General features: G+C 39.7%; 3 protein-coding genes across 4 annotated transcripts; 2 read left to right on the plus strand and 1 right to left on the minus strand.

Moving 5' to 3' along the window:
* The first annotated feature begins 881 nt into the window (after positions 1-881).
* Positions 882-14,654, plus strand: LOC122888005 (claudin-4-like). The gene is made up of 2 exons (XM_044221811.1): positions 882-1,436; positions 13,961-14,654. Exons 1-2 carry the CDS (start codon positions 952-954, stop codon positions 14,652-14,654), a joined length of 1,179 nt encoding a protein of 392 aa, XP_044077746.1. The 5' UTR covers positions 882-951.
* LOC122888000 (claudin-4-like) lies at positions 2,981-6,611 on the minus strand. Of its 2 annotated transcripts, none has more exons than XM_044221806.1 (2): positions 5,945-6,611; positions 2,981-4,312 (listed from the first exon to the last, which is right to left on the minus strand). In XM_044221806.1, the coding sequence occupies exons 1-2, from the start codon at positions 6,418-6,420 to the stop codon at positions 3,667-3,669; spliced, it is 1,122 nt and encodes a 373-aa protein (XP_044077741.1). In that variant the 5' UTR covers positions 6,421-6,611; the 3' UTR covers positions 2,981-3,666. The 2 variants fall into 2 exon arrangements, with proteins under 2 accessions (XP_044077741.1, XP_044077740.1); XM_044221805.1 differs by lacking the exon at positions 5,945-6,611 and adding an exon at positions 4,433-4,588 and having other exon boundaries at positions 2,981-4,332.
* Positions 14,655-18,912: 4,258 nt separating the features above from the next.
* LOC122888601 (claudin-3-like) lies at positions 18,913-20,854 on the plus strand. Its single transcript, XM_044223237.1, has one exon. It carries the CDS (start codon positions 19,080-19,082, stop codon positions 19,728-19,730), a length of 651 nt encoding a protein of 216 aa, XP_044079172.1. The 5' UTR covers positions 18,913-19,079; the 3' UTR covers positions 19,731-20,854.
* The last annotated feature ends 2,296 nt before the right edge of the window (positions 20,855-23,150 follow it).

Below are 23,150 nucleotides of genomic sequence, written 5' to 3' on the forward strand. Positions count from 1 at the left end.
TTGGCCAAATTAAAAAATGATTGACTACGCCCTCTCAAAGTCTCCAGTATGCAGAGATACAAACTTGCCGGAGCCGCTCACTTTGAGTTTCAAAATGGCTCTTCAGAAACCTATAGGTGATGTCACAGACACTACGTCCATGGTCTTTTTTCATGACTTTTAGATATCAGTTTTGATTTTTCTGCTCGCTTGTTACCTAGTTTTCACAAGCTGTCAATTGCAGGACATGGTATTATAATGTTAGCTAGTAGTTTATTGGTTATTGTGAGGATAATTAATATGAGATGAAGATAAAAACTTTATTTTATTATAATTATACTTAATTATACTTCAGATCAGCTTCACACCAATTTGTAACACCACTTGTGTGTTTATTTTCCTCTTAAGCACAGATATGTTGATATATATTTTAACCAAATCATTTTCTACTTTTTCATACTGGCTGAGCTTCTCAGTCTTTCAACAAACCCCCTGGTTGTGAATCACTGCTCTACCATCTGAAATGGTTTTATTAACCCATTATTGTTTGCAAAAGACTTGAGGACTTTGATGTAGCAACCTTTATTATTTTAAACAACGTTAATGTTCTACAGTATATGTTTACATTCCATAAAGTTAGATTTTCATGTTCCAAAATTTCACAACTTCACAACATCAGACATTTACTGTTGCAAGCTTTTGACTGAACCACACTGTTTAAGGTTCTTTTCTTTCTCAGAGCTCTGCTGGGGCACAAGAGGGCCTCTTTGTGTGAGAGAAACACCTCTGAACTCAAAGGCATGATGGATGTTTATATTTGAGCAATGAAGCCAAAGCCCACCCAGAGGAGGGGGCTACTCGGGGGCATCTGTCGGTCATATAAAACTTCCCCACAGTGGGAGAGCTTTTAGTTGGCAGCTCAGTGAAGAACTGAGACAGAGCAAGAAAGAGAAAGAGCACCAGCAAACAACAATGGCATCTTTAGGACTGCAGATTTTGGGCGTCGGGCTGGCAGTGCTTGGATGGATTGGAAACATACTGATCTGTATGCTGCCACTGTGGAAGGTGTCTGCTTTCATTGGGAACAACATCGTGGTGGCTCAGACCATCTGGGAAGGACTGTGGATGACCTGTGTGGTGCAGAGCACAGGTCAGATGCAGTGCAAGGTCTACGACTCCCTGCTGGCCCTGCCTCCGGACCTCCAGGCAGCTCGGGCTATGGTGGTCATCGCCATCCTGTTCTCTCTGTTCGGCCTGCTGCTCTCTGTGGTAGGAGGGAAATGCACCACCTGCATTGGGGATAAGGTGGCAAAAGCCAGAGTGGCTATCTCCGCAGGTGTTTTCTTCATCCTGAGTGGGGCTCTGTGTCTGGTGACCGTGTCTCTGCCTGCTAACACTATCATAAAGGACTTCTACAACCCCATGGTTCCTGACGCCCAGAGGAGGGAGCTGGGTGCGTGTTTGTACATGGGCTGGGGAGCATCAGGACTACTGCTAATCGGTGGTGCTCTTCTCTGCTGTCAGTGCCCGTCAGGAGGAGACCGCTATAATGGAGCAAAGTACTCCGCGCCCAAATCCACAACACCTGGGAAAGAATTTGTCTGAGTTGCTGCATTACAGCGCCATTTGACAAGCATTTGACTTTAGATACAAACCTGTTGCTTATCAAGTTGCGATTTGCATTGTGACTAACTTTTTTTTGACTAACACACTGTGGCCTTTACAAGAGACTCTAAGGTCGAGTGATGGAGTTAGGGTTGCAGTTTAATTAATTTCTTTTTACACTGTTGTGTTTAAATTCCAATGTTGATCCAGTCTGGCTCAGACTGTTCTGATGTTTTCATTATCTTCTTTGCAACATAAGCACTTCAGAAAGACTCATCATGTGAGATTTATTTTTCATTTTCATTTTGTCGACAATGTTTTTTTAATATGCCTGATCTGGTGGAACATAACAAAGTACATTTACTTAAGTACTGACTAAAATTTTGAGATACTTCCCATAAGAGAGAACTAATATTCTATGCTAAATTAAGAGGGAAATATTGCACTTTTTACTTATTACTTAGTTACTAGTTACTTAAGATTAAGATTTTAGACACAAAACATGATTTGGGTCATTAGGGCCTAAGGATAGAGGGATATGCTGTATAGATTGTAAAGCCCCTTGAGGCAAATTTCTGACTTGTAATATTGGGCTAAATAAATAAAATGAATTTGACTTGATTTACATTTAGTTCCACATATAAATGTTGCTTGGACATTCACACATCAGTATGAATAATCCAATATTATAATATATATAACATTGACAGTGATCATTCTACATAATGAGTACTTTTTGTAGTATTTTATGTAGTACATTTTGTTGATAATACTTTACTACTTTACTTTTACTTACTTAACATTAAGTAACATTTTAATGCAGGATTTTACTTGCAATGAACTATTTTCACATTGTGGTATTGTTACTTTTACCTAAGTAAAATATCTGAATACTTCTACCACCACTAGCCTGATCTCATCTGTGTGGTCAAAATGGGCACAATAGTGAAAAAGTACAGGGGCGTATTGTTTTTTGTCCAACTGGTTTCAACTGAAACTGTCTGTAAACAAAAAGAAAACCATTAAAGAGGTTTAGGATATATCAACCTGACAAGACTTGGCAGATGTGCTCCTATTGGGCAAAGTGTAAATATCCATTCTTGGTGATATAAAACAGTTCCTTAGCAACATGAATCCAAGCATACACAGAGCACTGTTGTCTCTGGCAGTGACTTCCATTTTACTCAAGACAGAAACTGTAAATTACCATCTTAAAACAAGGGAAGTCAATTACAACACTGCAAACATCTCAACCAGATACAGTAAATTCCCAGGAGTCTACTCCCCTGAATTCCTGAATGCCTTATCACGAGTGGTTATTGAGAAGTGCAGTTTCAGTTTTATTACAGTGTGTCTGCGGATGCAGAGTGAATGTGAGAAAGGAAGAAATCAGGAATGGTATGAACAAAGAAGCTTTATTTCTGACATTTGAAAGACAATTGGAAGTCCAGCATTGATCGTTATATTGTTATACAGTTGAATAAAAATACTTAAAATGAGCTTTTGAAAAATCTGCATTCATCCACATTGTTTGGTTTTCACAACTTCTCTTGGCAGCAGTCTATGCAATAATTGATATTAATGAAAGTAATTTAATAAAGACTCTGTATTCAGATTTATTGCACCACTCCATTAATTCTCAGTCTTTATAAATAAAACAACTCCTAATAGTAGGTATTTTGTTACTAATACATATTTTGTTTTAGAGAAATATTAGAGGTTTTCAGCCATTAGATTCACAATAGGGCAAATGTTTATTTTAGAAAAAGAAGATCATACAAAAATATTTCCATGTGTGAGAGAAACAAAGTTCAAACAAACCACCAGACAATATACTTTACTGTGCTGTTTTGTTACTTTAATTCTCCAAATTTTTGTTGAGTTTAAAAAATAATTCAAATTCTGAGGAGGTTTTTATTTTTCCTAATCGACCAAATACACAGATTTCTTGCTTCAGCCTCAGCAACAACATTTTTGAGCTCCTTAAGAAACAGATCCTTTCATGTAACATTTTGATGAGAAGATTTACAAAATGTTCTGAAAATCTCAAGACATCTTATGCTGCACTTCCAGCCCAAACACTCACACATAGTTCACGTTTGAAGATGCTGTTCTTGCAGGTGCGAACTTGGCAGGTATGTAGGGTCTGCCATCTTGTGGGGGGCAGTTGTTGCAGAGCAGGCCTCCTCCCAGCAGCAGCAGCCCAGCGGAGCACCAGCCGATGTAAAGTGCAGCCCCGAGCTCCCTCCGCTGAGCCTCAATCACCAGGGGGTTATAAAAGTCGCTGATCACTGCATGAGCTGACCACGACACTGGGATCATGATCAGCAAGGCGGCTATTATGAAGATCACTCCGGACACGATGCAGGCTTTAGCTTTGGCCACTTCGTCCTCCATGCAGTTAGTGCACTTTCCTCCAACCACGGCCATGAGGATGCCAAACACCCCGACGATCACAGAGATGACCACCATGGCCCTGGCGGCCTGCAGGTCTTGAGGTAAAGCCAGCATGGAGTCATACACCTTACACTGCATCTGGCCCGTGCTCTGGACCACGCAGTTCATCCACAAGCCTTCCCAGATCACTTGGGCGGTGACGATGTTCACCCCAACAAAAGCAGTGACTCTCCACATGGGAGTAGCGCAGGTTATGATGGTGCCCAGCCAGCCGATGAAGGCCAGCAGCACACCCATGATCTGGAGGCCCTGAGAAGCCATTCTTACACCACTGCAGCCAGGACTCAACTTCTACAGGAGAAAGAAAAGGTCGCCCTTACAGAAATGTGCACGTCTCAAAGATTAAAAACACAACAGGGAGTATAATCACTCTCATATACTCCACTCTCACATCTGCTTCTCTGAGGAAGTGTTTGCCGTGCTCTGATGCTCTGAGGTCCCACTGTGAGAAGATAACTGCTTCCCATTCTGGTTCAAACTTTCAGGGTTGAGTTTCGGTGATCCCAGACAAAAGGGGAAAGCTGAGACCTGATATCTACAACCCTTGTTCTCTCTCTCTCTCTCTCTCTCTGGTCATTGTTCCCACACATACAAGTTTTGTTACCTTAAGCAAAGCTTCAAGACTCGGAACAATGGCTCCAGAGTCCACCTGTGCTTACACACACACACACACACACACACACACACACACACACACACACACACACACACACACACACACACACACAAACACACACAGACCCACAGGTCAGGCTTTGAGCAAACACAAACTTTGGGTCACCTAAAAGGAAGTGGATTTTTTCGAAAGAAAAAAGTTAACAAAAGTTCCTTAATCTAATCCTCATTCAAACAACAGAGAATTAACCCTTGAATATTTTTTTAAATTTGCATTACAATTCAAACTGATCACCCTGACTATCTCAGACATACAGTGTTGTATTAGGTTTGCGTGTTCAATTAAGGGACCAGTAAAAGATCAAAGCAAAGTCATGTGAATATTTCCTGACATCTTAATATTTACTCTCTTAACAAATTAAAAATTGGTCCTGTGAGTCAATATAAAGTACAAACACCTTTGCATGTAGGCTCACAGTTTGAACACAAACCAGTTTTTTCTGCCACACCTAAACCTGATCTACAAGAAAGTCAGGCAATAGATGCTTCTCGAATGCTGTGAGTTTTTTTTAAAGGATCCTTGTTTTGATTGTAATGCAGTAGTGAATTGACATATATGCATCACTAAATTTGTAAAAAGTAATATATTGATTTGTTCTATTTGAAGACCACAAGGAATCATGTTGAACACAGCTGAATGCATGTGAAAAGCAAGCACAAGTCATCTCAGATTTGTATTCAAATATTTATTTACAGTAAAGCTGGCACATCATGAACCTCATACACATGGTTCATAAAAACAACCCACATATAGTATTTTCAAAATTAAACTGAGGTGATAGAATGTTTATACTACTAAGAAAAGACATACAAATTACTAATATGCATATTGACAACCATACAAATCCAAGAAACTGTGTTAACATAAAATTAAATTTCCTCTTTGGGTGTGGTTCCCTTCTTGCTATTTATTCCCTTCAAATACTCTCATGAGGAGTAAAACTCAGGAATACTCAAGTGACATCCTGAAATATCAACACTCACAACCCAGTAGCACCAGTGCATCTGTCCCAGTAAACATTGTTTTGTGGAAGCTATTTAATGATTCCTGAATCTGTTTCAGACATAGTTTTTCCCAGACGTTGGTGCTGAGGTCTCAGATTTGGCAGCTTTGTACCTTGCAGTGTAGGAGCCTTCATCCTTAGGGGGGCAGTTGCAGCAGAGTATCCCCCCTCCGATCAGCATCAAAGCGGCTGCCCCCCACCCGATGAAGAGCGCAGCGCCCAGCTCTCTCTTCTGGGCACTCATCAGCAGCGGATTGTAGAAGTCTCGGATGATGGTGTTGGCCGTCCAGCAGACAGGGACGAGGCAGAGGATCCCAGCTGCGATGAACATAACTCCAGATGCAATGCCCACCTTGGCCTTGGACGACTGATCCTCCACACAGTTGGTGCATTGCCCCCCGGCTACAGAGAGCAGGATAGCCAGGATGCCCACCACGATGGCAATGATGGTCAGGGCCCGGGCAGCCTGGAGGTCAGAGCTGAGGGCCAGCATGGAGTCGTAGACCTTACATTGCATCTGGCCTGTGCTCTGGACCACGCAGCTCATCCAAATACCTTCCCAGGAGACCTGCGAGGTGACGATGTTACTGCCGATAAAAGCAGTGACTTTCCACATGGGAAGGGCGCACACAAGGATGGCTCCAATCCAGCCCAGGATCCCCAGAGCAGCACCCAGAATTTGTAACCCAGCAGACACCATCGTGGACAGCGGATTTGTTGTTCAAATTAAACTTCTTCCTCTTCTCAAACGTGATTTGAAGGGTCTCTCTGTACACTGTAATTCCTCTCTTGCAGTGACGTAAGCCTTTGGGTTGTTTGTCTCCTTTTGTGATGGAGGCGAGTCCTCTGCTTGTCAGGTGAGTTTGCTCAATGGGAAAGGATTGAGAGGAGAGCAGGTACATATGATCTCCCCTCTGAAAGAGGAGGGGCCACGGAGGAAAACAGCTCACCGTCATCAGTCCCTGCTCTTCAGGTCCACCTCCCAAACTCCACCATCTCATAACCTGTTTATCCTCCCCCATCCAACCATTTAAAAAAAGAAAACATGTGAGACTGCTTTGCATGTAGCACCACGTGCATGATAAAACACTCGATTTTAACACAATATCTTAATCAACATCAATATCTTATTAAAGAAAAGTTGACAATAACAGCACTTTTGTTTGTTCTTCCTCCCTCTTCATTTCCTCATCCCCATCTCCAATTTCACCTTAAGCAGCAGAAGGGTGGAGTAACGTCCTGAGTGAGAGATGACTCAGTCTGTTTTGCATGACAATAACTTCCTAAAACAGACTGACCAAATATGGTCTTGTGCTCAGTGATTTGCTGTATTATACCTTCACAACTAAGGACAGAATGTCCTCACTCAATAGTATACTACAAATTATCTTTGTTAAAGACAAGACTGTGGATGGGTTTAGGCAACAAAAGCACTTTCAATGAAATGATCTTTCGTTACATTGTCAGTGAGCAGTTTGCAGACATCTTCTATATAAACATTTTGCGACTTTGCAGACACGTTTATTAAAAACGTTTCCTCTTAATATTGATAAAAAACGTAATCTGGGTGAAATCACATTTCTCTTAAATGCATTTGTTGTTGCAAATTAGCTGTTTATGAACAGAATTTCTTGGAGACAGGGTTGCATTACTTCGCCAAGAAAATTCTAACACTCCACTACGACTGCATCTATTAATTTATCAAAAACCTGTTTTTAAGCACTTTTTATACGTCCATAGATTGTGTCCTCTCATTAATACAGTTCCAGGGTATTATATAAAACTTTTGACACAGGAAGTGACAGCTGTCCACCTCAATAAACTTTTGATGAAAATTGAAATATTTGTGATAACTTTCAAATACAAAGTATCAATAAATAATTAACTGGGGGCCACTGGCCAGGTACTTCAGGTAGCCAAATACACTCCACAGCTGAGCAGCTAGTCTTTTGCTCTCCTCTGACTCAATCTAGCTACTGCTCCGCATGTTCAGTTTGCTTGCTGTATTCCTGAAAAACAGCAGCTTTCTCTTTGAAGATTAGACAGGAAGCAGTCACTTTAAACACCAAAATAAATCATCATTCATCAAACTCTCTTGAAACTGTCCTCTAGGTCAGCCTTTCTCTGAGGTTTAGAAGGAGACATTTTGGTGTCGGTCACAGTAAATCAGAGTGCTGTTGATCATAGCTTAAGTGTTTATGTTGCACAACTTGTTAAATGTTAAATTTGACATAAAGAGCCAATGTTTATGCTCTGACCTTGCCTGAAAATTAAATGATTACAGTAAAAGACTGGTGAGGAAATTATACTGGAACAAAATAAAAAATAATTTTGCAGGCCAGATGTAACTATTAATTCTAACTATGTGAAATTATCCTGCAGGCTGAATCTGGGCCCTGGTTGTTTGAGACTCCTGATCTATAGTCACATTTCACTTTGAATGCTATCTTTCATTAGTTTGATCCACACACACCCAAACTAATCTTTAGATTTGTTCTAAAGCACATAATAAATGTGAATTCCAGAAAAAAAGGTTTGTTGAGGTTTTGTGAGGTGGTGAACTTACAGCCCTGAGGCCAGAGGTTGGCACTATGTGGAACTAAAACTGTATGTAAAACTGGAAAAAAGATCACATGTTGCTTCAGATAACAGCAAGAACGAATCCACGTGAATGTATTGTGATTTATCAATTCTTGGTGACTCTCTTTGTGTCATTTACCAAACGATAAAGCCCCTCCAAATCAAATTGTTGATCAGAGTGTGTCTACATGTCCACAATATTCACAGTCTTGTTTTAAATCTCTGGTACTTTTTTCTGTGTGAAAAGCAGAATCATTTATGTGCTTCGCTGTAGCTGTATTCAGTTTTATAGTGGGTCGTCTTCAATCCTCAGTACTGTTATCGACTGGTGTGTACACAGAGGGTGAAAAACCTCGCTCATGCTTTGTCACATACTTGCAATTAAAACGTTTTAATAAGGAGACACACAACGTAAGAGGCATGTGACGCAGGTCGATCCTCCCACAAGAAATCAGACACACCAACGTGATGTCATGAAAGTTACACTCTGAGTGGTTAGATAATTAGAGTCCATGAATAGGTGTGCATTCACTGGTGAAATGTGCCTTATGTTATTTTGTCAAAAGAACAAATAGGATTTATTGGGAACAAAATAATTAAATAAAAAATGGTGAGACCATGTGAAATAAAGGCTGAGGTCAGCTTTGAGCTCTGTTATGTTCAGTCTGTGTGTGTTCTGTGAATCAGACTGAAGGCTGACTGTAAGTATGAACATATAAGGTTTATTTGTTCAGAGAAGATCACAGGAAAAAGAGCTTGTACTTGATATTTATGTGAAATTGAAGTTGGCAGAGTGGGAAGGGCAACAAAGAGGGGTTGGTGTAAGTGCAAGTGCTATGATATACGAAGTATTTGACAGGTCTGGATTTTGTAACTTCTGAATGTTGTAACCCTGACATAAAAGAAAAATGTTCAACTCTCTGAAGTTTGGCTCTTCTGTCTGCTATTCTCCACTCAGGCCAAAGGGAGGCAGCAGCTTCTACTTCTACATCTATCATTTTACTGTGTGTTTGTGTGTGTGCATTTAGTAGAGTTTAAACAATTGTACCATAATCTGCCCTGAATTTCAGGCAGAGTCAACTCTAACTGAGCAGATGTGAGACTGATATCTAAATCTCATCTTTTAAAAATACTGTCAGTTTAGTTTCATGCAGTTTGGTGTGAACTTTTACATTTCATTTATATGCCCATGATGCAGCAATAAAACATACAACATGGGTTTTGTTTGGTCAACTCTGGAGCTTTCTATGAACAAAGAGAAAGAAAGATGCCTGGGTGGTTGTGAAAGAGCTTTGAATGTGTCCATAAATCTCAAAGCAGCCATTAAATCCAAGGCACCCTTCCTTTTTCAAAGGACTTATTACTTAGTAACTGAGATTCCGCTTATAGAGCAGTATAACCACCGACCAGTAACCTAATAAAGGCTAACAGTGGAAATCCCCGTCTGTTTTTGAAGTGGGCAGTTTGAAATCAAAGGCTGGTGATTTGTTAAGAGATATTTTAAAAATTAATACTACAAAAAATTATTTGGTGTGGTAAATCTACCTCAAACCTAAAACTAGTCTTCTTTTTTTTTTTTGCATTTTTTAAATATAGGGTGTAACATGTTTATGAGGTCCTCTCATGCCAACAGTTTCTATTATGTTATACTGCCACTAACTCATCTTGATAGACAGACGGTTTAACAGATTGCTATCTTTAATATGATTGAAGAGGAGGTGATTCAATTTCTATTTTAGTTATGCACAAGTTTCATTCTTGTCAACTGTGACCAGTGTGCAATCTTGCCCAGCTGGCAAACATAAACATTTTTCAACATAAAAAAACATTTACAGTTTTACAGACTTTAGAACTACTACAGAAAGTGTATGTAATTTTTTAAAAATATTCAAAAAGTGAAGTTTGAGAGTATGAAAATAGTGAACTACACAGAATCTTATGAAAGCATGTTTTGACTGAAGTGTTGTTTTGAATAATTTATCTATATGCAGGAGAAACATATAATCTGTATCAAAAATTACAAAAGTTCCCAATTTGTTCTGCATGAAATCTGTGCAAACATGTACTGACAATGCTCAGTTAACTGGAACACTATAAAGTATTAATAATGCTGTAGATGAAGTAGCAAAAACTGCAGCCTGCAGGTCCATGTTTTCTTTAAATCACAGATTGAATTATCATGATTTCAGAATCAGTTTATAAAGCACTATAAAAGTTTTTTAACATAGTCTTTAAAAACAACACAATTTTGCATTTATATTTATTTATATAGTGAATAATGCACCACATACTTGCAGTTAACTCTCGTCCCCCACCAATGTTTTTGACCTACGGAAAGACATATAGTGGGTCAGATCCAAATCACATTTAAATCACTCTCCTGAAGCTTGACCTTTTTACATTTGCAACACTGAAAGAAAACGTGTAAGTTTATGGACAGACACCTTATATATCTACTTACTTTTACTTCAGATTTTTACAACACTTCCAAAAGGACAGTATCAGTGCTTCCACTCTGGAAGGATATTGTTATAACAGTCTTCCCGCCTTATTTAGGTTACTATGATCAGTGTGTTGGCAGTAATTGCAGACTCATGCACATATGCTGTCTGAATTTCCCTAGGCACTTAACCAAAAAGATAAACCTGTTTTTCATGCAGTTGTCCTCTGAAATACTGTTTCCACACAGCCAGTTGGATTTGATGATAGATCATTTGTGTGTTTTCTCTGCAGCTAGAGGAGGAAGAGCTCACACTCTCACAAATCCACCAACACACACAAGGAAACAGGGAAATGGATAATCCTTCTGCTAACTGAAACTCATTTATCAACTCTTCTGAGAGATAGAGCCGTCCAGAGAAACTCCCCTACCTGCACAAATCTTCTTCCGTGGAAAAATATCTGTGGAGTTGTTACAGTATTTATAAGCAAAGAGCTGTTTCAGTAACATGAAAATGATCTTAATGTTCAGCAGTTAATCCAGGCCCCCCCCGGGCTCTAAATATGTGTATACAGGTGTTGGGATTCCACAGATTAATTCATTCATTTGTGACTTTAACTGAACTCTCTTAGGAGACCACATGCTCTTTTGTTCTTTAAACAAAGGAGAGTAATGGAACTCTGCTTCCCAGAATCCCCGGAGGAGTGAACTCCTCCTATAGCCCTAGCTTTCAGCTCCCATTGGTCTTACCTGTGACCCGGAATGTCATCAGGTCAATAGGGGGGTGGTCAGTGGTCATTGTTCTTTCTCTTTCCTCCTGGCTTTGTCTACAGAGCAGCTGCTTCCACCACTGTGTAATCTGCTTGGAGTAGATACACAGCAACTGAACTTTCTCTCTCTTACTGCAGCAATGCGAGGAACTGTGTAAGATTTCTGCAACAAAGTTTAGCGCCAATGGCTATTACACAAAGCCTGCCACCTAACTTTAAGAAGCAACTAAGGAATTTAGCGCCAAGCCAACTGGAAACCAAAAAAAGAGCTAAAAGAAGAGAAAACATTGCACTTAAATTTGTCAGGTGGTGAAGAAATACGACTCCAAATGAATGCTACTATTGCTGTGTGCAAATAAAGAATTGTTTGCCATAACAATTTTATAGGACGATAATATATCAGCCCACTGGAGAACACCCTGTAGTACTGCTGTTGAGGAACGACTCCACCATCAAAAATTTCTTGTTTAAGCATACAAACAAAGAATTTGATAGTATTGGCAGTTGGATATGATTTCAATTGTTGGTAGATTGTTTGTTTCCTTCCTTAATACCAAGTTAATCTCAATGAACTGCCTTTTATCAGGCTTTATCTTATCGTAGTTTATTGAAGTGTAATAATGTGTACACGTATACAAGATAAAAGTGTGTCAGAGTGTGATAGTGGCATTGTAGTGATCACTTGGACAAATCTGTGCAGACAACAGAGTCATTTAGACTGGGTTTAACCAAGAAACCAGAATCCATGTCACCATTATCTAATTGTCAAGGGTCATCCAAAACTTGGATGAGGAGTGAGTTTATGTGAGGCAGGATTGAATAGCTTTGTACCTTATTATTCCTGTGGATACTGGCTGATCAAAGACAACCTCAAGTTAAGATGTTTAAAAAGGATAAGTCTGGTGATATTCTATATTTTTTTAACAACTGATCCTACTACCAAGTATTGTTGTCCAAAATCTATTAAAAACACAATAACACTCTTGCACTGGGTGACATGTTCCTTCATTACAATAAATATGGGCACGGTAGTTGATTTTGAGTCAGCCCCACGTACACTGTTGTGCTGCTGTAATACTCACTAGTGCACTGAATGTGTATTAATCCACGGCTGAAAATAGTCCCCAACAAATACACTTTTTTGTCCGGTTTGAGTAATGTTTGCTAAAAACTACAGTGCCCATCTGTTTTAGGAAATGACTGAGACTTATTCTAAAAATAAACTATATATCTGTGTTTTTTTTAAGATTTACATCTTCAGTATGTATCAGTGGGCTTGGAGCTGTGTGCCACAAACAGGGAATGGAGGTCAGAAGGTACTGAAAGACCAAATAATGCATTGTTGGTTTTAGTCTTCTCATGGGACACACTGTTGTTACCTAAAAGTTCATGTATACTGTAGTTTGTGTCATAAATGCTCCCAAACATAAAAACAATGAGATCGTTTTGCTTAATTTTTTCGAAGCTGGTTGGTTCACAGAAACCATAGTTACATACAGTATCTATATAAATTATTCTTAGCATTTCTAGTTCATCATTAACTCGAATTACTTTATGATTACCCATAGACTGTGTGACCCAGTGGAAATTAAACAAGTTCCTGCTATAAAAACTGTAACATCGTCTTTTAGGCGAGGCTTTAAAAACACAACACATCACAACAAAACCAAATAAATAAATGAAAACAGAAAATATATAACAGAAGACAGATAGAGAAGGCCTGCTAAGATTTCATATGTGCTGAAGGTCTCTTTTTCTCTTCCTCTGTCTCTTGTCTCTCTCAAACACAATTCCACTCTATGCCAACATACACAAACACACACACATCTACTGGAATACATGTTTGTATGTCTATTACAGTCTCATGTGGTCACCTATCAACGACATAACAAGCTCTGCCTTGGCCACTCATTACCTCCTGACAGCAATAAAGCAAACACTCCCAGAGCTACCATGGGCAAAAGGTTAAACCATAAAAATACTCTTCATTTGAAAAAGCACACAAAAGAGCACCAACACACCCAGGTGGTAAATGAGGCCAATGCCCAGGACTCACCTGATTGGCCTGGTTTGGCAAGTGATGTAATTTCTTAGGAGGGCCTGACCACTTAATAAAACGATACACAGATAAGGGTCATTGACTCCTTAACAGCAGCAGAACACAGGAGCGGGTACATACACGCAGCAGACAGTTTGTGGAGGAACCACACAGTGACAAATCGACGATTTCTGGATTCAGCAGCAGGTGCAGTAGCTACAGCTTGAGGAGGAGGCATACCTTGTGGAAAGAAGGGTCGACTAAGAGGAGAAAATATCAAGAAGGCCATCAGATATTTGTTGGAAAATAAATTGGGAAAGGGAAGCAAGGAAAACCGGGACAAAGAGAAAATTCAATAAAGAGCAACAAAGGGGAGAGGAAGGACAAATAAAGGAGCTTTTGATCCAAAGAGGGGACGTCTGTCTGGTTGCACGATGGTGTCTTTTGGACTTGAACTGGTCGGCGTCATTCTGTCAGTGCTCGGCTGGGTGCTGAGTGTAATCAGCTGCTCCTTGCCGATGTGGAGGGTTTCCGCCTTCATTGGCGCCAATATTGTCACAGCTCAGGTGTACTGGGAGGGCCTGTGGATGAGCTGCGTGTTCCAGAGCACAGGGCAGATGCAGTGTAAGGTCTACGACTCCATGCTGGCTTTACCTCCAGACCTGCAGGCCGCCAGGGCGCTCACCATCGTCTCCATCGTCGTGGGAGTAGTGGCTCTCCTCATCGCTATGGTGGGAGCAAAGTGTACCAATTGCATCGAGGATGACGGGGTTAAAGCCAGGGTGATGGCCTCCTCGGGCGGGGCGTTCATCACAGCAGCTCTGGCCCAGCTGGTGCCCGTTTCCTGGTCAGCACACACCATCATAGTTGAGTTTTACAGTCCAATCATCCCCTCTGGTCAGAAGATGGAGATCGGGGCGGCGCTGTATCTGGGTTGGGCCGCAGCAGCCCTGCTGCTGATTGGAGGGTCCATTCTCTGCTGCAGTTGCCCTCCACAGGAGGAGAAATCAATGAGGTACAGCGCGCACCCTCAGAGTCGTATAGCATACTCCGCCGCACCAAGGTCAACTGCTCAAAGCTCCTACAACAGGAAGGACTACGTGTGAGGGAAGAGGATGGGAACGAGGAGGGATCAGGGAGGATACTTTTACTATTTTTATATGTATCCCGCTGTTTGTACATTTTCAGTAAATGTGTACAGAAATGTAGCTAAATAATAATTGTATTGGTTTAACTAGAACCAATTGTTCACTAGAAAACGGAGCCAAACCAGGTGGTTTGTGTTTTTGTGAATATTTAGGATCATAAATGTGTGTAAATAGGAAAGCAGTTTTTTGATACTTTTGAAAAATAGATTTGGAAGCTCTATACAGATGATTGACCAGCTGGGGATAAGATCAAATTTAAAAAGATGTGGCCAAATATGGTAAGAGAAATTCAAAAATTTGCTCTCTGTGGTCAGTTCAGCAAGGAGACTTTATCCCATGTATATTTATTATTTGTGCTGATAACATTTACGTTGTGAATTTTCCATATTGTGCTGATCATTCTGTACATATCAGGTATCATACTGTCAACTATTGTAAAGCAAATAGGGACACTGTTGTGACTGTTTTGACTGTAATGAGTTTTTAATGGCTTTTTTTCTGGGGGAATAATAGTTATTCTTGCTCTTATCACAAAATACAGGCATAGGCTGAGTCACAGATGTGAAACATTAAACAGCCGAGCAAAATGGAGCTCACTTTGGGCTCCAAAGCAAGGTCAACATGGTGGAGTGGACTAAAACTAATGAGGGAAGTTATGTAAAATGAACATTTGGTTGGATGATATGTGAGTGATTTTAGTTGTTTCATCTTTATCACATTTCACAGTGCATTTTGTGTCTGCATTTAACAAATTCAAAGGTTGATGCTGTTCTATAACATTGTCTTTTGTTATTGGAGTTTTAGTTAAATGTATGAGGTGGACTTCATGAATGGAAATGTTTTGTTTTTAGAACTTTTGAAATGATTAAAATTACTTAAATAATAAAGTAATAAATATCTTCACTGTGAAACATTATGTGGGCATAATTTATCCTGGTTAGACTTAACAATGATTAAGGTGGCATGAGGGAAAAGGCTCATATGATAAAGAGAGATAAGGTTTTGATTCCATATACTTTAGAAATAAAAGTGGAAATTCAAATGAACACAAATTAATATAAAATCAGAAGATGAACAAAGAGTTTAAGACAACATGAGCACAATGTTCAAAAACTGAAGAATTTCATCTGTATTTGTTATTACCTTCTTGGGGTTCATTTTATAACAACAGCATGAAATAAGATGATGTGTTGATGTTTTTAAGAGTTAGTACCACCTTCCCCACATACGTCAAAGTTGCATGTGACAGAAATTTGATATGATGGTAAGTCCCTTCTGTTTAGCGTCTGAACCACAGATACCAACTTTTCCCTATTTTGAATAGTCAAATTTTCTCCTCTGCTCAGGTACAGTAGAGCAACCTGTTAGTTCTGCAACATTACTACACATGACCTATTTCTGCCCCTCTGAACAACAGTCAAGTTTTTTTAAGTTCAAATACTTTTAGTAAAGTAAAAGTAGAAACACCACAGTGTAGAAATACTGAATGTCTGATTTTTTTACATAATGGGACTATATGGCATATGTGGTGCTCAAAGCGCCAAAAACTACATTTGAAAAACTCAACAGCAATGTCTCTTTCCAGAAATCATGACCCGGTTACTCAAGATAATCCACACACCTTGTTGTGAACAGTTTCGTGTAAGAACTATCGGTAGAAAGAAAATAGTTCCTACATTAAAATGCTCACAACAAGGTCTGTGGATTATCTTGAGGCATCTCTATGGCCGATATCTCCAAAACTCGGCAACTCACACCAAAACAATCTAGATGGATAAACAGCACTACAGATAAGAGGTAAAATATGTATTTTTGATTTTGGGATGAACTGTCCCTTTAATGTGTACATCACTTTAATGTTGCAACTGGTTAAAGTGGGGCTGATTTTAATTACTTTAAATACTGCTGGGTAGCTTGTGAATTTCCCTCTGGGATCAATACAGTCTTATCTTAACCTATAATAATATTACATCATAATTTCTTAGTTGATTATATATTATATTATTAATCTAAACTGCAAAGTAAGTAGTAACAAAAGTTGCCAAATAAATATAGTGGAGTAAAACAATATTTGCCTCTGAAATGCGGTGTAGTACAAGTATAAAGTAGCATAAAATGGAAATACTCAAGTAAAGTACAAGTTGTACTTAAGTACAGTACTTGAGTTAAAGTACTACATACAGGTTTGTCTTTTCTGCATGGATTCTTCCACTATTATAACTTACATGGTTTAATATGGAAAATATATTTTTACTAATTGACAAGAACATCAGTTCTATTTCTGTTAATTTTTCTGCACTTGTTTTGGTAACAAGCAGCTGGTTAACACAGGTGTACTGACACAGGTAGCCTACAGGTCAAGGGTATTATCTCAGTGGTAATGCACGAACTAATGTTGTTACATAAACATGAGAAACTGATAAAGATGCTCACGATGGAACAACACACAGAGCCTCCCTGTTGTTCAGCCCTAGGGTTTGTTGATTGTGAGAACTGTTGTGGGCTCCACACTCATAATGTGAGGACATTTGTGAAGACAACATGTGTTTACGTGTATGACAAAAACATTGGATCAGCCTGTTATTCAAACCTATAGGTGATGAGCAGGCATAGCCCCTTCAAATATATCAACATTTGAAGTATTTGACATTTAGGTTTGGAGGTGAGTGATGTTTTTGTGTTACTACTCCACTGCAGCTCAGCAAAGAAACACTAGGAGGAGATTTTGTGCAAAAAAGACTTTGGAAGATATCTTCTTGATTTGTCTAACTTCTACAGTTGGAGCCTCATATAAGGTTCAGATAAACTGTTGAATACATTTTTGCATAAAAAGAGTGGATTTTGTCCCCCATCACTTACAATGCAAGCGCACTAGGAAGGCATTTTTAATGGCCATTATAAAAAGGAAGAATGATTAAAGCGAGCAAAACCTAAGTGTTGTGTGAAGACAGACTTGAAAAATGTAATTCCAATTAATTGCTTCAAAACCTTGAGAGTTTGAGTCAGTGCGTAGCAGGAACACTGCACATGCAAAAATGTGGAAATTGTCAACAGGCAAGCATACAACTGCCAATAATAAATAAATGAATTTATTAATTTACAATAAATTTCAAGTATGAATCCCCTGAAAGCCTTACTACACTTATCTCATTCCTTTTGATTTTAAAAACAAATGTGCTATTTTTTTTAACAAAAAAGACAAATTCTAATTTTCTGAATGTGAAAATGTAAACTTTCTGACTTGTTTGACTAATCTTCAACAAGGCCTAATACTGTGAACAACAGGAAAATCTTTTTTTTTCTTTTACACAGTATACTCAAACACGTGTGTCTACAGAAACTTTTTGGTCAGAGCAAAACGTTTAACCGATACTGAGAGGATGCCACTTTCTGTATGCTAAAGGTGTATGAGAACCCGGACTATTATGTTTCCTCTCTGCTCATATTTACTCTGGGTGCAGTTATTCCGGTTTCCAGCCGAGCTTTGGGATTGTTTTCACAGAATCCTGACTGTTTAAGAAACCCACACGACTGGAACCAGGAAGCAACAAAGATCAGCAATATCAGAGGGACAGTCTACTTATAGCCTGAGTGTGTATTTGCACCACTGTGTGTGTGTGTTTATGTTTCTATGCTTACTCACAACAAGCTTTCTAAGTAGCCAGAGGCTAAAGCTACCTCTCTGTTCTCCACTGTGGTTAACTTCCACATGTATGCAAGTCAGCATTAATGTTTACGGAACTACATACTTGTTGTTTTGTGACTAATTTAAGATAACGTCTCCTTCCCTCTCCACTAAGAGGATCAGTGATCTATCTGATCTGACCTCATTTAATGGCCTTGTTTGCTGTACTTTATACCACAGCTTGGATTTACTCATCGCAGTTTAATCACCCACATCAGATAGAACACAAGTCCTGGGAGAAAACACGTGAAGGGCTTTTTGAAGTGTTGATTTTTCTTGGAAGCCAAGAGGCAGCCATCTTACCAGTGACCAATCCCCACCAACCACACACACACACACACACACACACATACAAAGACACACCCTCCCTCCATCACATCCCTCCTCACCCACCCTGCCTCCAGCTCCCCTCCTCCGCTGTATGTGCACAGGTGGTGTTTTTTTTTTTGTGAAGACGGCCTCCTGCTGACATCATCACCAGGGGACTCCTCCTCATTCCCCTGAGGTATAAAGGATCTCTTGTTTCTGTGACAGCCTCTCATAGCTACATCACACCCTCTTACAGGTCCTCACACTTTTCAAGGACGCCTGAACAACAGAGGAGGAAACTCTTAACTGCGATCGGAAGGGTTTTGTTTGTTGCAAAATCCGTAGACTCACTATTTAAGTTTTGTTCTGTCATCATACAAAGAGCCAGCATGTCGATGGGAATGGAGATTGTGGGCATTGCCCTTGGAGTCCTTGGATTTATCATTGCAATAGTGACATGCGCCCTGCCAATGTGGAGGGTGACGGCCTTCATCGGCGCCAACATCATCACAGCTCAGACCATCTGGGAGGGTTTATGGATGAACTGTGTCACCCAGAGCACGGGCCAGATGCAGTGCAAGGTCTACGACTCGTTGCTGGCCTTGCCTCAGGAGCTGCAGGCCTCCAGAGCGATGACCATCGTCTCTATCATACTTGGGGTGCTGGGGGTCTTGATCTCCATCGTCGGCGCCAAGTGCACCAACTGCATCGATGACGAGCCATCCAAGGCCAAAGTGATGATCATCGCTGGAATCTTCTTCGTCCTCGCCGGCCTTTTGGTCCTCATCCCCGTCTCCTGGACCGCCAGCGTTGTCGTCCAGGATTTCTACAACCCCCTCCTGACCGACGCGCAGAGGAGGGAGATGGGGGCATCGCTCTACATCGGCTGGGGAGCGGCAGCCCTGCTCCTGATTGGTGGGGCGATGCTGTGCAGCACCTGCCCTCCAAAAGAGAAGCAGTACAAGCCACCCCGGATGGCCTACACCGCCCCACGCAGCACCAGTGCAGGTGGAGGGTACGACAGGAAAGACTATGTTTGAACAGCTCTGGAGTGTCTGTCGAAAAAAAAAAAAGTTTGTTGAATGAGTGTTTTTGTGCCTGTTATTTTTTGCTGTCTGAAACCACAGGGTAAACCCCACAAAAAGACTCCGAGATGAAGATGAGTGTACAAATATTGATCTTTCTGCTTTGCTTTTGGTTGACATGTTCATTTACATAATTTTAACGCCTTTGCTCTGCTTTAATCCAGCAGGTGTGTCTTGTTAAACTTGTTCCCCCTGAGTACATGTTGTTTTTATACTAAACTTTATGTGGCATTATGTGAATTGGAAAACACCTGCTACTTGTTTGTGTGTGACGCTCTATCATTAGTTGTTGGCCGGCTGGTGTCGTGTTTCACTGAAACTTGCAGTTAAAATGCTTCGTGTCATTTCACTGACAATGACAAAGAAGAGCCAGCTCTCATTTTACATGGATTTGGTCGTGTGATTGTTCATTGTGTGAGTGTTAGCGTGCGTTCGTGCGTATTTTGCATGTAATATTTGCTTAGGAGAGTTTCTGCTGAGACTGAAACTAAAGATGGCTCCATGATATGGCCCCAGGTAACAACTTTATCTTCGTCCTCACAGTTTCACTGTTTGAGGACATAGAATAGACTGTTTAGACTTTTTATGTGTCCATATGTGTGTTTATTTTATATTTCTGTAATAAAAATGTATTTGTAATGTATTTTAACAACACATATTCCACCGTGTGTCTGTGTTTCAAATAGATTTGTATCTTTTATATCTATCATGAGCAACAACCTGTACGGTCCTCTGTATGTCAAACAAAGAGCCAACGGACCTTTGTAGTGTGTGTGTGTGTGTGTGTGTGTGTGTGTGTGTGTGTGTGTGTGTGTGTGTGTGTGTGTGTGTGTGTGTGTGTGTGTGTGTGTGTTTGTGAGACACCCTGAGGGAACATGACTACAGCTGTTGTAGGATGTTTGTTTGCAGATCAGCAGGATGTGGTTTGTGTGTAGAAAAGAAATATTTCATTAATTCATCTCCATCTCTTTGAAAAGAAGATTTTGTGCTCTAAGTTCAATATAATTTGGTGTTAGTCAAACATTGTTAAAAGAGCTGATCTATAAAATAAATAAAATAAAATAATTTGTTAAATGTTTTATGGTAGTGCTTGAATTTCAAATGTGTGTGTGTGTGGGGTTCTTCCTCTTTGCTCAAGAAAGACCATTTAACCCTTTTTAGTCCGCTAAAAAAATACAGGAGGGACATCATAAACTATGTGCTATACAAACAAGGATGGGTCAAAAAGTTGGGCTGGGCTTTGGGAGTTGGGAGTTGGGTTTCTTTGTTTAGCCAGCGGTACAGCTGAATTCAATTAATCTATCAGTTTAGCCAGTGCTAAATAATGCTTAGGTGTGGCGGGTAGGAAGCTGCCACACACTGTACCTGTCAAAGATGAAAAAACTTTTGCCTGTCGGCTATATTATGGAGAAAGGAAAGGAAAGAGAGAACCGGTATAGACATAAAGTCATCACTGCAGCTCCAGTAACATGTCAGGAGGAAGTAAAACGGGGGGGAGGGTACTTACAAAACTTTTGTTTAACTTCCTTAAAAAAAAAACAAAAGCAACACTTTCTGTACAGACACAGAAACAGTTGGGACTACGGCGATATTATTTAAATGCATGCTCCACCATCCAAACTTCAGTCATTAGATACTTTATCATCATTCAGTAGCTCTTTGAGATCCATAACGAGAGACAGCTTTAGGACGTTAGGAGTTTATTGACCCTCTTTGTCACGAGAGACAAACACGAAGAGTTTTAAGAGACTCATACTGTGTCTTTATAAAGCAGCCTACTGTCTATATCCTGTATGTGTTCTTATGGTAAAACATTCAGCTTGACTAAATTCCAAAATCCAAATTCAAAACTTGGTAAAACTTTAGCTTCACTCAGATGGAACAAACTGAATCAACTGATTTATTTGGCAGATGTTAAAATTTAAATAGTTCCACCACTAACTATAAATGTACCTGTAATGATTAGATCTGAGTGACTGATTAACTAGGCCCTAACCCCACATTGTTGTATAAAATGTATTTAACCTATTTATTGCTTTGATCCCCTGTTTTGTCCTTTTTATATTTTTATCCTTATCTTTAATCTTTAATTTATTTAAGAAAACATAATTGCAAGTTTCTTTTAATGTTTATCTTCGTGTTCGTGAACAACTGTCATTGGACCACTATGTAGAGGTTGAATACAGCAGACTCACGGTCACCACATGATTAAACAAATCACAAACTGCCTCTGTTATAATTTTCACAAACACACACTCAACACTCAGTTAAACACACAGTATATGCACATACACGTCCGTATATATCTAAACTAGTATAATAACAGTCACAACTCACAGTCAATCAGTAACATTACAGTTTTTTACAGTTGTCTTTACCGACATGCAGCTCAGCACAACAGTTAATCTCACAACCAAAATGTACTAATGCAACCAAAACACTTCATACATGTCAGGTTTAAATCTTGTACTAGAACACTGACATTTGTCTCCTATCAGTAACACTTTGTCACTCATTAAAAATCATTAACAAAAGGCAACATTACACTGAGTGTCACTAGAGTCTTTGAAGTATCTTTCATTTATTTATTTAGCATAAAGCAAGATTCCGTTTCAACAAAAATAAGGTCACATCTTTATTGCATGGATTGTGCTACCTCACAGTATATGTCACTATATGCTTCAATAGGCTTTATTTGTTTGCCATTTTTGCAAAGGGTAATTCCAAGTGCACAAAACAAAATAAAACTAAATTAATTCCAGGATTGCAACAGAAAACCAAACATATCCTCTATACATACTTGTATAGAAGAGAATATGTCCTCTCTTGCAACACATCTTTTTGCATGCCTGATCCATCCCTGGCAATCTTCTACAGATATGTCAAAGCAAGGCATCTGCAGCATTCATTGTATCCAGGAGGGTCATCCGATCTAAACCTTTCCACCGCCATGAGGAAGAGGATTCCTCTATGAGGAATGGAGAGTAAGGTGGAAGGAAAAGTGACACCTTCCTGGGATGGGCTGTAAACCACTCCGTGACTGGAACGCCACTGCGTCCCATGCAATTACAAAACGTTCAGGATTCTGCCTCACTTTTTACTCACCTGGCACAAGTCTTTCATAGAGGTCATCAAGGAATGAAAATAGGCACTCAGTGTCCCAATTAGAAGTTTATGCATTTTTATTTTTTAGATTTGGCAGAATGTAGCGAATTGCAGTCTAATTCATAGTAATTGTTTATGTTAGATTTTAAACACAAAAATAATAGTTGAAAATATTGTAAATAATATTGTAAATCATCAACAAACATTTTGTTGTGTCTCTTTTGGGTAAGGTACAACATGTACTAAGAAAACAGATGAGACTGAGCTGAC

This window comes from Siniperca chuatsi, linkage group LG14 (assembly GCF_020085105.1).
Source record: "Siniperca chuatsi isolate FFG_IHB_CAS linkage group LG14, ASM2008510v1, whole genome shotgun sequence".
Classification (NCBI taxonomy): Eukaryota; Metazoa; Chordata; class Actinopteri; order Centrarchiformes; family Sinipercidae; genus Siniperca; species Siniperca chuatsi.